Raw genomic sequence first — 11,830 nt, 5'->3', positions numbered from 1 at the left:
CCCCCCCCATCCCCACGGCTTCACCCTGCTGTCACCCTGACAAGCCCTTCCCAGCTGCCTCCATAACCTCTCTCCGTCGTCCTCACTCCCTCCGTCCTGCCGGCTAGCTGCCTTACCTACTTCCTCAGCCCTTCAGCAGTGCCCAGAAGCCCCTCCCGGGGACCTGCCGCTTCCTCACCTGCCATCAGGATCGCTCATCACCTGCTTCTGTCTTACCCAACCCCCTCCTCAGATCCTGTCACCCCCCCATCCCTTCCCTTCCCCTCTGCCTCCTTCCACATCTCTTTTCACCTGTTCCCACTATCCCTCACTGGGCTCCTTCACCTCCCCTTATCTGCACTCCCAGATTCCCGCAGACACCTGGCTCACACCTTGCATAGTTACACATCAACACCTCAACTCACACACCATGATGAGGTCCCTCCCTTGCTGTGTCTCCCTGCCCACCCCCCACACACATTTGGCCCTACACTGTCTGACAGATATTCATAAAAACCTCTTCCACAAGCCCCCTCACAGGACACACCCATGCCTCCACATACCCAAAGGTCCTGAGGGGGCAGTAATGGGGCAGCCAAGTTTCTTGTGGCCTGTCATCCAACCTAGTCTAAGCTGAGTGCAGTCCTCAGAGGCAGAGAGTGAGGATGGTGGACAGGAAGAGGCAGGGAACCCCCATTTAGCCTCCTACTGCCACTCTCCCTTTTCCCACCCCACCTGTTCCTTCTAGGCTTGTCCATCTTGAAACTGGTTGCTGCATCCCCATTTTTCTCATCAACCTATAGAATCCCCTATCACAGGGCTGGAAAGCCCACCAGAGGTCACCAACTGCACAAAGCTCTCTCCCTACTGGTTCAATGGCTTCTTCGGTCTTGTCCTCAACTTGTTTCCACCTTTATTCCAGAATCCCCCACCCCCTACCTCTCCCTTTGTCCTGCCATTGCTCTCACTGCCCTCTGAATTCCTGGTGCCCCACATGGCACTTTGGCAGAAGGTGGGCAGCGGCCTATTCGGCATCCCCACAGTTCTGATGCTCTGAAGTTGGGTGGGTTGGAGGAATGAGTCAGCTGAGTCACTTGAAGAAAGACAGGACAAGAGCGACAGTGTCCCTCTGCATGAAGACCTGTTCTCCACATGACCCTCATGGCGCACCATGACCTGTTAAAGGTTGTTTCTATGCCTTTACTATCCCACACTGCCCCCTGTATCAGGATGACTAGACACAGGAGCCTGGGGGAAATATCCCCATCCCAAGGAAAAACAGGTTTATGGAGTTTCGGCCCCATCCATAGATACCTTAGTCACTTTCCTCCTCCCTGCCTCCCTTCCACCCCACCTCGTCCCCAGCTGGAGTAACTAACTGCCTTCCAGCTGTGACTGTCCAGGGTCCCTGTGAGGGCAGAGCAGTGTTCTTATCCAAAGTGTAGGGGGAAAGAAGAGAAGAGAAGATCCTGGTTCCAATCCTGTATGGGTTTGACAGAAATCTCAAAAAACAGCCCCCTGCCTACACACATGCCCATCACAGACAGACACAAAAACACGCATAAGCACACGCAGACGGATGGACAGGCACAGACACACACACAAAGACACACAAAGACATATATACATACTCGCGGAAGGCCACACGTGCGGGTACGCACGCAGATGCATACACGTGCACACACATTTATTTCCCTGGATAACACTGGCGGGCTTTCCCAAGCCTCACGCTCAGGACACTCTCTTTGATATTCAACTTCTACCTCTATGCCAGTGCCATCCTCCTTCTTGTTCTGGAGCAGACAGAAGGTGTGGTCGGAGCTCTCTCAGCACACGCCCACCCCAACCTTCCTCCTGCCTCCTGTTAGACCCATCCCACTCCCTGTTGTCCCCAAGACGCGCCCCCCCAAACCACCACCCAGTTCAGCCTGTCTCTCTCCCTTGGAGTGGCCGCAGGTTTGCGGTCCCTCTAAAATCCATGTGCTGAGCCATCACCTTATGTTCACCCCATGGCTCACATCCTTGCTTCTGAACCCCACGGCTGTCAGTGAGTTGGGCTCACCCCTGAGAATGGTGTGTGCCTCACACACTGCATCATGCTCACTTAGCACCACCCCCGAGGGTCTGCTGTGTATCTCATTTTCTTGATTATCCCGAGTCCCGTGGTTGATTAGCATCACTCTGGAGTGGGTCTCCCATGGGTCACCCCTTGGTCGGCAGGTCTCCCCTTTTAGTAAGCCTCAGATGCACAGCTCCATGGGCATTTGGTGGCACCTCTGCATAGGAATGTGTGGGTGTTGGGGGAGCCTCGGATCAAGTCACTCAGACGGGTCCTTCTTGGCCCAGGTGTCCCCTACACAAGCATGGGTCCTAGATTAGTATGCCCCTCCCTGGGGGCAGTTAGCAAGTCTCCTCCACATTAGCATCCCTCTCTTTGGGAAATGCTGTCCCCATAGCCTGTTCACTTGGCATTTTCCTCTCCTTTTTTCAACATGTGCGTCCTGTTGTTGGGTTTCACATCCCCAGTTTGTAGTCTGTGTCTCCCTTCCCGTGGGTAGTATTTCTGTCTTCTCTTCTGACCTCCACCTGGGTGTTTACACAGTGCTTCCCCCAGTAACCCCTGGAGCATCTGCCCAGCGGGCCCGGGAAGGATGCCTGCCAGGAGAATGGCGCTCCCCTCCTCCGTATCTGCGAGCCGGTCCCGGGTGCGTTGCCTGCCCCACTCACAGCCCCTCCCCACTCCCCCAGGTAGATGGCCTCCCCAGGGCAGGCCCTGCCGACACCCCTCCCTCCGGCTGGCGGATGCAGTGCCTAGCGGCCGCTCTTAAGGACGAAACCAACATGAGTGGGGGAGGGGAGCAGGCCGACATACTGCCGGCCAACTACGTGGTCAAGGACCGCTGGAAGGTGGTGAGTGACCCGGCGGGGCCAAGGGAGGGGTGGGGAGGGGAGGAGAGGACCGGAGACCTGTTAAAACAGTTGCCCCCAACTCCTCTCCCCTAAGAGGGAGGTGCCCCCGAGTTCATCTGCGTTCTGCTTGCCGTCACTGTTCTGGCGTACACTTGTGGACAGTCGCTTTCTCCCAGCGCCCTGGCTCACCCCTTACCCGGCCAGGGCACGTTGCTCGGGCCCAGCCTGAGCAGGAGCTGCAGAGCTCTGTGGGGGAGGCGGGCGGGGTGGGGGCGGGGGCTCTTTCGTTGCCGGACCTTGGAGAAGGGCAGTGAGCGAGCACGTGTCCCTCCGCTTCCGCAGAGGACAGAAAGGCCTGGCTTCGGGGAAAGAGGCCTTGCGGGCGCTCCCACCGCAGCCGCACTCCATCTTCTTCCACCCTCCTCCCCTCACTGGTTCCTGCGGCAGGTGCAAGACGCCGAGACTCCATGTCCCAGCGTGCCTTGCTTCTCCAGCCCAGGACTTCGGGCTGTTCCGCCTGCTGGGAGTTGTAGTCCGAGGCTCCTCGGGGTTTGGGCCTGGATGGGAGGGGGACCATGTGAGGGGTTGGGGGAAAGGCAGCGTCTGGGGAGCGGGACCTATCGTAAATCAATCCCTGTCCATCCCCCCCCCCCTTTTCCTTCCGTCGCTTAAGAGCTCTCTGGTGTCCTCTTATTGTGGGGGCAGGATGGTGTAGGGTGGATTGCTGGATGATGGTGTGTGAGCTTGTGGGTCTGCACGGCTGAGTGGAGAGCCTGGAGGAGAGGAGGGAGAACAACACAGGCCTACACTGAGCCTCTGTGTGGAGGTGTGGGGGAGTTGGAGGGGGTGCTCAGCTCACCTGGGCTGCAGGGTTAAGGGGAGAGTGGGGCCTTGGTGCCAGCTGGTCTCCACGGCAACAACCACCCTTCTGGCAGTTTCCCTAAAGGCCCAGGGACAGGGGCAAAGGTGGTAGCGTTGTCTGAGATGTCTCTGGGACTGGGAGAGGTGGTGGCACCGGAGGGCCAGAGAGCTAAGGGGAGGGGCCATCTAGGTTCCGGAGGGGACTTCCTGAGAGGGAGAGTGACAGGACAGAAATTGGGGGAAGAGGAGCCAGGGCGGTAATCAAAGGAATGAGGGTCTGGCAAAATGAGGAGTGTTCCTCCAAAAACCCTCTGGGTCCCCTGACATGAGAGCTTAGTTTCTGACAGATTGGAGGCAGAATTTTGCGCTGAAGAGGTGAGAAAAAGATGGTGTTCACACCATACTGAGTTTGGGTTAGAACTTTCTGCTGCTTTTTGAGGGAGGTGGTGGGAGATGAGTAGGGAGAGACATGGTGGGGGGGGTGTTGGGGAAAGGGGCAAGTGTGCAATCTTTGCCAGGCTGACCTCTCTTTACCGTCACTCCCTCCCTGGCTCCTGGAGAAGTAGGAAGGGTGGGGTGCCAGATGCCTCCACTCAGCCAACTCCCCGTGAGGGGCGGGGGACAGAGACATGAGGCAGAGCTCAGGAACCGAGAACACGCTGTCCAAAGAGGAAATGAGCCGGCCTGGAGAAAGGGAGGGGCGGTGGCCCTAGATGGAGTATTTACAAATAAGAACATTTGACTCCTCTTGGGGGGTGCTTCTCAGAATCAGAATAGCAAACAATACCACTGCTAATAAAAACAGCGTTCAGTTTTGAGCACTTACTGTTGCCAGACACTGTGCAAAATGTCTTACGTGCATTATCTCAGCAAACAGTGGAATAGATGTTATTACCCCCTTTTCACAGGTGTGGAAACAGGTACAGAGACTGGTTCACCTGCCACGTTCTCATGATGGCCAGGTGGAACCAGGTCTGTCTGACTGCTGGGGGGGGCCGGTCACTAAGCCATACTGCTTCCCAAGAATTAGCCCACCCAAGAATCAGGAGCACGGAGACGAAGGAGTCTTTGTGACCAGTTCTAGAGCAACTCTTTCATTTGACAGAGGAGGAAAAGTGGAGGCACAGAATTTAAGAAACTCACTCTAGGTGACCCAGAGCTGGGCCAAGAAACTAGGTTTCCCTTCTCCTAAGTGAATGCTTGTCCTATTGTGTCATATTAGCCCTCCAGTAGCCCTCCTTTGACAGGGGAGGGTATCCTGAAAAAAATTAGGAGGGGAGGAATAGGGTCGGGCAAAAGGAGATTGAGAGAACATTCTGGTTACCTGGAGTGGACAGGGCTGCATTATGACTTTCATGGGCCCTGGGCACTTTTGCTTTCATGGACCCCTTTCTCTATAATAAAGCACTAAAAATTGTATTTTATGACTGCATTGGTATAAAGAGGAATGAATTAACATTATATATTAAAATGTTTTGACCTAAGAGATCATTTGTTTTCCTTCTGAATTAAAAATATTGAAACATTTTTATGGCGCCCTGAAAGTATTACGGGCCACAGTGTCTGCTATGCCCGATGGATAAGTGGGGTCTGTAGGGCCTGGGGAGGAGGGGTGTTAGGTGAGTGGGTGGGTGCACACCCCAACTTGCTGTCCCAGGGAGGTTTGGCAATGGGTGTGTGGGGGGGGAACAGGTGGGGGTTAAGGGAGGAGAAACAGCCTCTGTTTGGAAGTGAAGAGGGCAAAGACATACCATTGACCACCCTTGGAAATTGGGCAGCGGGTATGGGAAATGTCTTGGTTGCCCCGAGCCCTCCTTACCACCTCGGGTGAGGATTTGGGGGCCTGGCAGATTCGGGCTTGAATCTCAGCACTCACAGCTTTAAGCTCTGTGCAGTCACCAGTTGCTGTGATATGGCAGTTAAATGCCTGGGTTTAAATGAAACCTGGCGTTGCTGCTTACTAGCAAGTGTGACCTGTGACTACTTCACTCCCTGCGCCTTAGTTTTCCTTCTGTGCCAAATGGTGACTTTTATGACCTTCTGCCCCTGTGTTGTCAGGAACCATAGGGGATGAGCTCAGATGATGGCTGAGAGCCTGGAGCACATAACCCAAGATGTGGTTCTTGTTCCCTCCCCCTCCCCCCTTTCTCCCATGCTCGCACACAACAAACCATAACGGATTCTAGAAGATACTAGAATCTCTCCTGAGTTTAAAGTTCTCCAGAGGGAGACATGCCGCTGCTTTCCTTGAGTCTGTGTCTATCCCCTCCTGATTCTGAAATTCTTCCAGGAGGGGCGCCTGCATGGCTCAGTCAGTTAAGTGGTTAAGCGTCTGCCTTCAGCTCAGGTCATGATCCCAGGGTCCTGGGATCGGAGCGGGCTCCCTGCTCAGCAGGGGGCCTGCTTCTCCCTCTCCTGCTCCCCCTACTTGTGCTCTCTCCCTCTTTCTCTGTCAAATAAATAAATAAGTCTTTAAAACATTTTTAAAAAAATGAAATTCTTCTAGGAGTCTGACTTAACTTTTGTCTCAAGTACTGAGAGACTCTGGTTTCAGACCATCCTTCCTCCTTTCTCTTTCCCTTGTCTCCTTCCTGGGCAAAAGAGCCTTCGGGATTCAGCCAGATGTCCACTCCTCTTCTAAATCTTCCCTTTATCCTTCTGTCTTTTCTTGGAGTGGTTTCAACTGTAACCCGCTGGGAACTCCCAGTCCTGGGCTCTGCCCTGCCTCCTTCCCCGCTCCATCCCCGTGCTTCAGCCACCATTAAACTATTAATGGGACCTGAGTGCTGAATAAATGCTAAGGGGAGGGCTTGGAGATGCATGACACTCAGAGTCAGTTTACAGGCCGGCTGATCTGAGCAGCCTCCGCCCAATCCCTAGCAACCCAGCTCTGCTGGTGAGTTAACAGGCCAACAGGAGGCAAGTGAGTGTTCTGGAAGATGTTCAGCGAAGGCAGGCCACCCGTGAGGTGAGCTCTACAATTTTTTTAACCAACTGAGTCCCAGCTTAGAACTCAGCACCTTCCCCTTGTCCCTCATCATTGCCAGCAGCACATTGGCTCTCCAGGAACCCCGGTGCCTCTGACTTGAAATGATTTTAATCCTTCCCCATCACTCAGCTTTGCTCATCTCCCCTGGCTGACCCTTCCTCCAACTCAGTTCTCCCCTCTGCCTTTTCTCACTGCCTGCCATGGGATGCTGGAGGAGGAGGGCCTAGAGGGTCAGGTCTGTACTGCTTCGCCCCCTGGGGGGGCGGGAATAGCCGGACTCTCCGAACCTGCATTCCCACCAGGGTCCCGCGTGCCCCCTGCCCCCAGAGGAGGCTCACCCTGGTTCGGGGCATCTGACCAGGGGTCTAGGGAGTGCCGTGAGCTTCAGCAATGGGCATGGACAATGAATACTCTTCCTTTGCTGAGTCTCCTCCCCAAATACTCCCCTCTCCCCCGCCCGCCCCATTACTCTCTCCCTTTAATGACACCTGTCAGGAGACTGCCCACCTGAGGAAGGGCCTGCTTCTCTGGAGGATCCACCCTGAAGCAGGGAGGTTCTGGAAATAGTTTTCCTTCTGGATGGTGGTTGTTCAGTCTAGTTGCAGGGTAGGGGAAGGGTGATATTTCTTGTCCTTCCAGAGAAGAAAAGTTTCATGATGGCCCATGATCTCTTCAGAACCCTACACAGGCTCTTCTCCATGTCTATGTGGAGTCAGAGGTCTCATACCCTCTCCCACCTCCCACTCTGACATCTAGCCGTGTGTGTGTGTGTGTGTGTGTGTGTGTGTGTGTGTGAGCGCGCATGCGCGCACATCCATGGGCGGAGCTGTCTCTGGCACTAGGAGAGGAGGAAGGGGCAATGGCGGGTGGGGCAAGGGAGGCAGACACAGGGTCCTCCCCTTCAAGGCTAGCCCTACCCCCACCAATAAAGGGTATGAGCCAGCAACGGAAGGGATGAGGAGCTGCTGAGCCTGATCCCTGTGTTTGCTATCCCCTTCTTCCATCTCCGTAGCTGAAAAAGATCGGGGGCGGGGGCTTTGGTGAGATCTACGAGGCCATGGACCTGCTGACCAGGGAGAACGTGGCCCTCAAGGTGGAGTCAGCCCAGCAGCCCAAGCAGGTCCTCAAGATGGAGGTGGCTGTGCTCAAAAAGCTGCAAGGTGCTGGTCAAGGGCGAGAGGATGGGAGCGGAGAGGTGCCAGTTGGAGTCTGGGGCTAAGGGAGAGCTGATGGGGATGGTGAGATGGGGCCAGAGTCTAAGGGTGGTGATGGGGAGAGGGATAGGGGGAGGTGGGGAGGAGTCATGGGACCAGGAATCAAGAGCGCACTGGAGACACCTGAGGATTGGGAAGTGAGGAAGAAGGAGTGGGAGTTGGGCGACCTCTGTCTGTGCCCCACAGGGAAAAGCCACGTGTGCAGGTTCATTGGCTGTGGCCGGAATGAGAAGTTTAATTACGTTGTGATGCAGCTCCAGGTGAGTCCCGTGGGGTCCTCCCTCCACTCTCCCCCAAAAGCTTGGGTTGTGACTGCTGGAGTGGGGAGTGGGCACAAACCTTTGGGGATGAGGCTGGGCAGAGTGTCACAGTGGTGCAGCGGGGTGGGGGGCAGGGCAGCCGAGCCTAGCCAGCCCCCACCTCCACCCCCAGGGCCGGAACCTGGCCGACCTGCGCCGCAGCCAGCCGCGAGGCACCTTCACGCTGAGCACCACGCTGCGGCTGGGCAAGCAGATCCTGGAGTCCATTGAGGCCATCCACTCTGTGGGCTTCCTGCATCGTGACATCAAGCCGGTGAGGGCTGCCCTACCTGGCCCCTCTTCCAAAGCACCCCCCCCACCTCTCCCTCTCTGGGTCCCATGGTTTCTCCTCCAGGGCAGTGGTTGGGGCAGAAATAGCCTCTTCTACCTGCTCCTTCCTCCTGCTCTCGGCCCCAAGCCCCTTCTCCTCCTCTCCCCTGCCTGCCAAGAGCACACACCCCAGCCTGCCCCTGGCCCACATCTCTCCTCTGTTCTTCTCTTCTCCCTTACCCCTGCCCTGATTAGTCCTTGAACTTCGGAAGGTGCAGGGGTTGGGGAAACACAGAGGAATCTCTAGAGAAAGGGACGGAGGGCCTGGGCTTGGTAAGGAATTCCAAGTAGCTGATGGTGTGGCATCTTGGATCCGGTATTGTAAAGACCTCCATTTTAAATAAGGGCTGACAACTGAGGTCCAGAAAGACTGGCTAAATGGCCCAAGGTCACACAGCAAGAACAACACAGGTCTTCTGCTGCCTCAGAGCAGGATAGTGTCACTAAGCCACATGGCCCTACCGGGGCGTCCCAAGGATTGAGGGCTGGACACACACCTCAGTTCAACCCCCAGCTGGGTCATCCCCTGCTGTGTGGTCTTGGAGAAGCCACATCGGCTCTTTGACCTTCGGTATCCTCATCTCTAAGATGAGGGTGATCCCACCTGCTTCTCAGATGGGATACGACAACCTGCGGTCCACGGTGGTGTTTACACTTAAGGTGCCCCTTGAGGGGGGCCGGGTGGGGTTGGAGCCCCACGGTCATAGCTCCCGTCTTCCGCAGTCCAACTTCGCCATGGGCAGGCTGCCCTCCACCTACAGAAAGTGCTACATGTTGGACTTCGGGCTGGCCCGGCAGTACACCAACACCACGGGGGACGTTCGGCCCGTGAGTACCGCCACGTGCAGGGGTCCCTGGCCGCCCTGCTGCCTGCCTGACCCGGGGACCCTTCAGCAGTTTTCCTGCAGCTGCCTAAGCAGGCCCGGCCTGGGTTCAGCATAACCGCACCCAGCCCGGTCTACACTCAGCCCGTCCCCCAGCTCCTGGGGCTCTGGGCAGATGCCATAGCCTCACCCTGTGATCCACACCCTGTGATCTGGCTGCCCACCTGGGTTAGGGATGGACACAGGGGCAGTGAGCAGGGTCAGGAGGCAGGGGCAGGACTGGGGCTGGTGTGGCAGGCTTGGGGGAGGGGGAGGGAGTCGGGGTAAAGTAGGCGGAGTTAGGCTCCAGAAGCAGGCTGGAGATGTGGCCGAAGTCAGGGGCGTTGGGTGAGGGTCCTGCTATGTTCTCCCTTTTGCAGCCCCGGAATGTGGCCGGGTTTCGAGGGACTGTTCGTTATGCATCAGTCAATGCCCACAAGAACCGGGTGAGTGGCAGAGCGGCGCCTGAGTGTGAGGAGCGGGGGCGGCAGTAGGGCCAGGGGCAGGGGCAGAGTGTGCAGCTGAGGAAGAGGGTAGGGCGGGCAGCTGTCGAGGTGGGGAGACAAGTACGGGGCAGGGGCTGGGAGCTGCCACGCCAGAGACCGTGGCTGGAAGAAGGCTCTGTTGCCATCTCCCCATGACTTCACCTTCGTCCTTGTTTTGGGGGATTCCCTCCTCTCTGGTCACACCATTAGTCTGTGTGGGGTGCAGAAGCATGGACAGAAGTTTTGACACTGGGATTCTATGCGTTTTGGAGGGTCAGGGATAGAGCCATGGTTTCAGGGAGACCTCAGCTCCGCCCACGGGGATTTGGGTGTCAGGCCTCTCTGAGGTATCCCCCTCAAGAAGGGTCAGCCCCCCCAGTCCCAGGGAAAGACCTGAGAGCTGTGGGTGACTCCCCTCGCCGCCGCACCCCCCCCCCCCAGGAGATGGGCCGCCATGATGACCTGTGGTCGCTCTTCTACATGCTGGTGGAGTTTGCAGTGGGCCAGCTGCCCTGGAGGAAGATCAAGGATAAGGTGAGCCCCGTGCAGCTAGGTCTGAGGAGGTGGAGGGGGCGTGGGGGCACGGGGGCCCCATCACCCCGTGCCCTCTTGCCTCCAGGAGCAGGTAGGGATGATCAAGGAAAAGTATGAGCACCGGATGCTGCTGAAGCACATGCCTTCTGAGTTCCACCTCTTCCTGGACCACATCGCCAGCCTCGACTACTTCACCAAGCCCGATTACCAGGTGGGAGCCTGCCACCTGGCCCCCGCACCCCTGGACATCTCTGTGGGGGTGACCATCCCCAGCAGCACCCATACTGCTGAGAGCCCGCGCCCCTGTCGGCTGAGCCCTCTGCATCTCCCCCAGTCTTCCAACTGCATGACGCTGTTTTGTGCTCTTGTAAACGGTATTCATGGCTAAGAGTTACCAACAGCTTACCCTCTTCTCCGTGCTTTTCATGCATTAACTCATTTAAAATTCAAAACAAGCCTTTGGTGAGAATGTGTGTTCCTTATGTGATTATTTTAACACTTAACAATTAATGAAGCCAAGTGTTTTCAAGTACTTTACACCAGAACTCTGCATTGTCCCCATTTCACAGATGAGGAAACTAAGGCCTGATAGCAGGGCTGGGAGCAGGGCTGGGCTCAGGCACATCTTCTGACTCCCAAGTCCAGTGCTTTTTCCAAGGTGCCACCATCACACACGTAGGGGACTCACTTAGACCCTGACAGGAGTGGGGGATACATCAGCAGTGTTTGCCCAGGACCCACTATGTGCCAGGCACAAGTCTACACACCCCAGGGAGCACAGCGACAGGCACGCAGGGGGCGTCAGTAAAGTGGGTCCTGCCAGCAGAGAGACCCTGCCCTGCATTCTGGAGAGAGCTAAGTCAGAAGTGGAATGGTCTGGGGGCCTCCGATGGTCTACAGGTGCCCACCACGTCCTGAGCCTAGAGCCCTGGTGGTTGGCAGAGATGCCTCGCTTGGGCAATAGAAGGCCCTGCCCCCCAGTTCTCCTCCTGGTGTTCCCCAGACCAGACAGCTGCAAGCAAGCGAGCACACAGTGTGCTGGCTGCTAGGAACGCAGAGCGGCAGATCGGGGAGTGCGTGGGGTGGGGGAATCCGGGAAGGCTTCCCAGAGGAGAGGACTGGTGGGTTAGGCGGTGCCGCTGGAAGCAGCAGCCTGTGCGGAGCGTGACCCCACGTGGTGGCTTTGGGAAACTACCGGAGCTCCCTGGCTGCTGAGGCTTCCCGAGATGGTGGGGATGGCAGAGCAGGCTGGGGGGTAAGCAGGGGACAGATCTCAGAGGGCTGGTGCCCAGCCAGTGGGGCTCAAACCAAGACGGTAATTTGCATGCTGATTTACATATCATGTGCATGTTTTCATTTAAAATCA

The 11,830-nt window shown here is 56.6% G+C and overlaps 1 protein-coding gene across 1 annotated transcript in view; it reads left to right on the top strand.

Moving 5' to 3' along the window:
* Positions 1-2,781: 2,781 nt before the first annotated feature.
* The window catches only part of TTBK1 (tau tubulin kinase 1), a 34,667-nt gene continuing 25,618 nt past the window's right edge, over positions 2,782-11,830 (top strand). Inside the window, exons 1-8 of the mRNA XM_021692066.2 lie at positions 2,782-2,889; positions 7,752-7,899; positions 8,140-8,213; positions 8,386-8,526; positions 9,306-9,410; positions 9,826-9,891; positions 10,372-10,464; positions 10,550-10,675. Of these exons, the coding sequence (XP_021547741.2) occupies positions 2,782-2,889; positions 7,752-7,899; positions 8,140-8,213; positions 8,386-8,526; positions 9,306-9,410; positions 9,826-9,891; positions 10,372-10,464; positions 10,550-10,675 (861 nt within the window). The remainder of the gene's footprint in view (positions 2,890-7,751; positions 7,900-8,139; positions 8,214-8,385; positions 8,527-9,305; positions 9,411-9,825; positions 9,892-10,371; positions 10,465-10,549; positions 10,676-11,830) is intronic.

This window comes from Neomonachus schauinslandi, chromosome 8 (assembly GCF_002201575.2).
Source record: "Neomonachus schauinslandi chromosome 8, ASM220157v2, whole genome shotgun sequence".
Lineage (NCBI taxonomy): Eukaryota > Metazoa > Chordata > Mammalia > Carnivora > Phocidae > Neomonachus > Neomonachus schauinslandi.
Note: the sequence above shows the minus strand (reverse complement) of the source record. Positions and strands in the feature narration are given on the sequence as shown.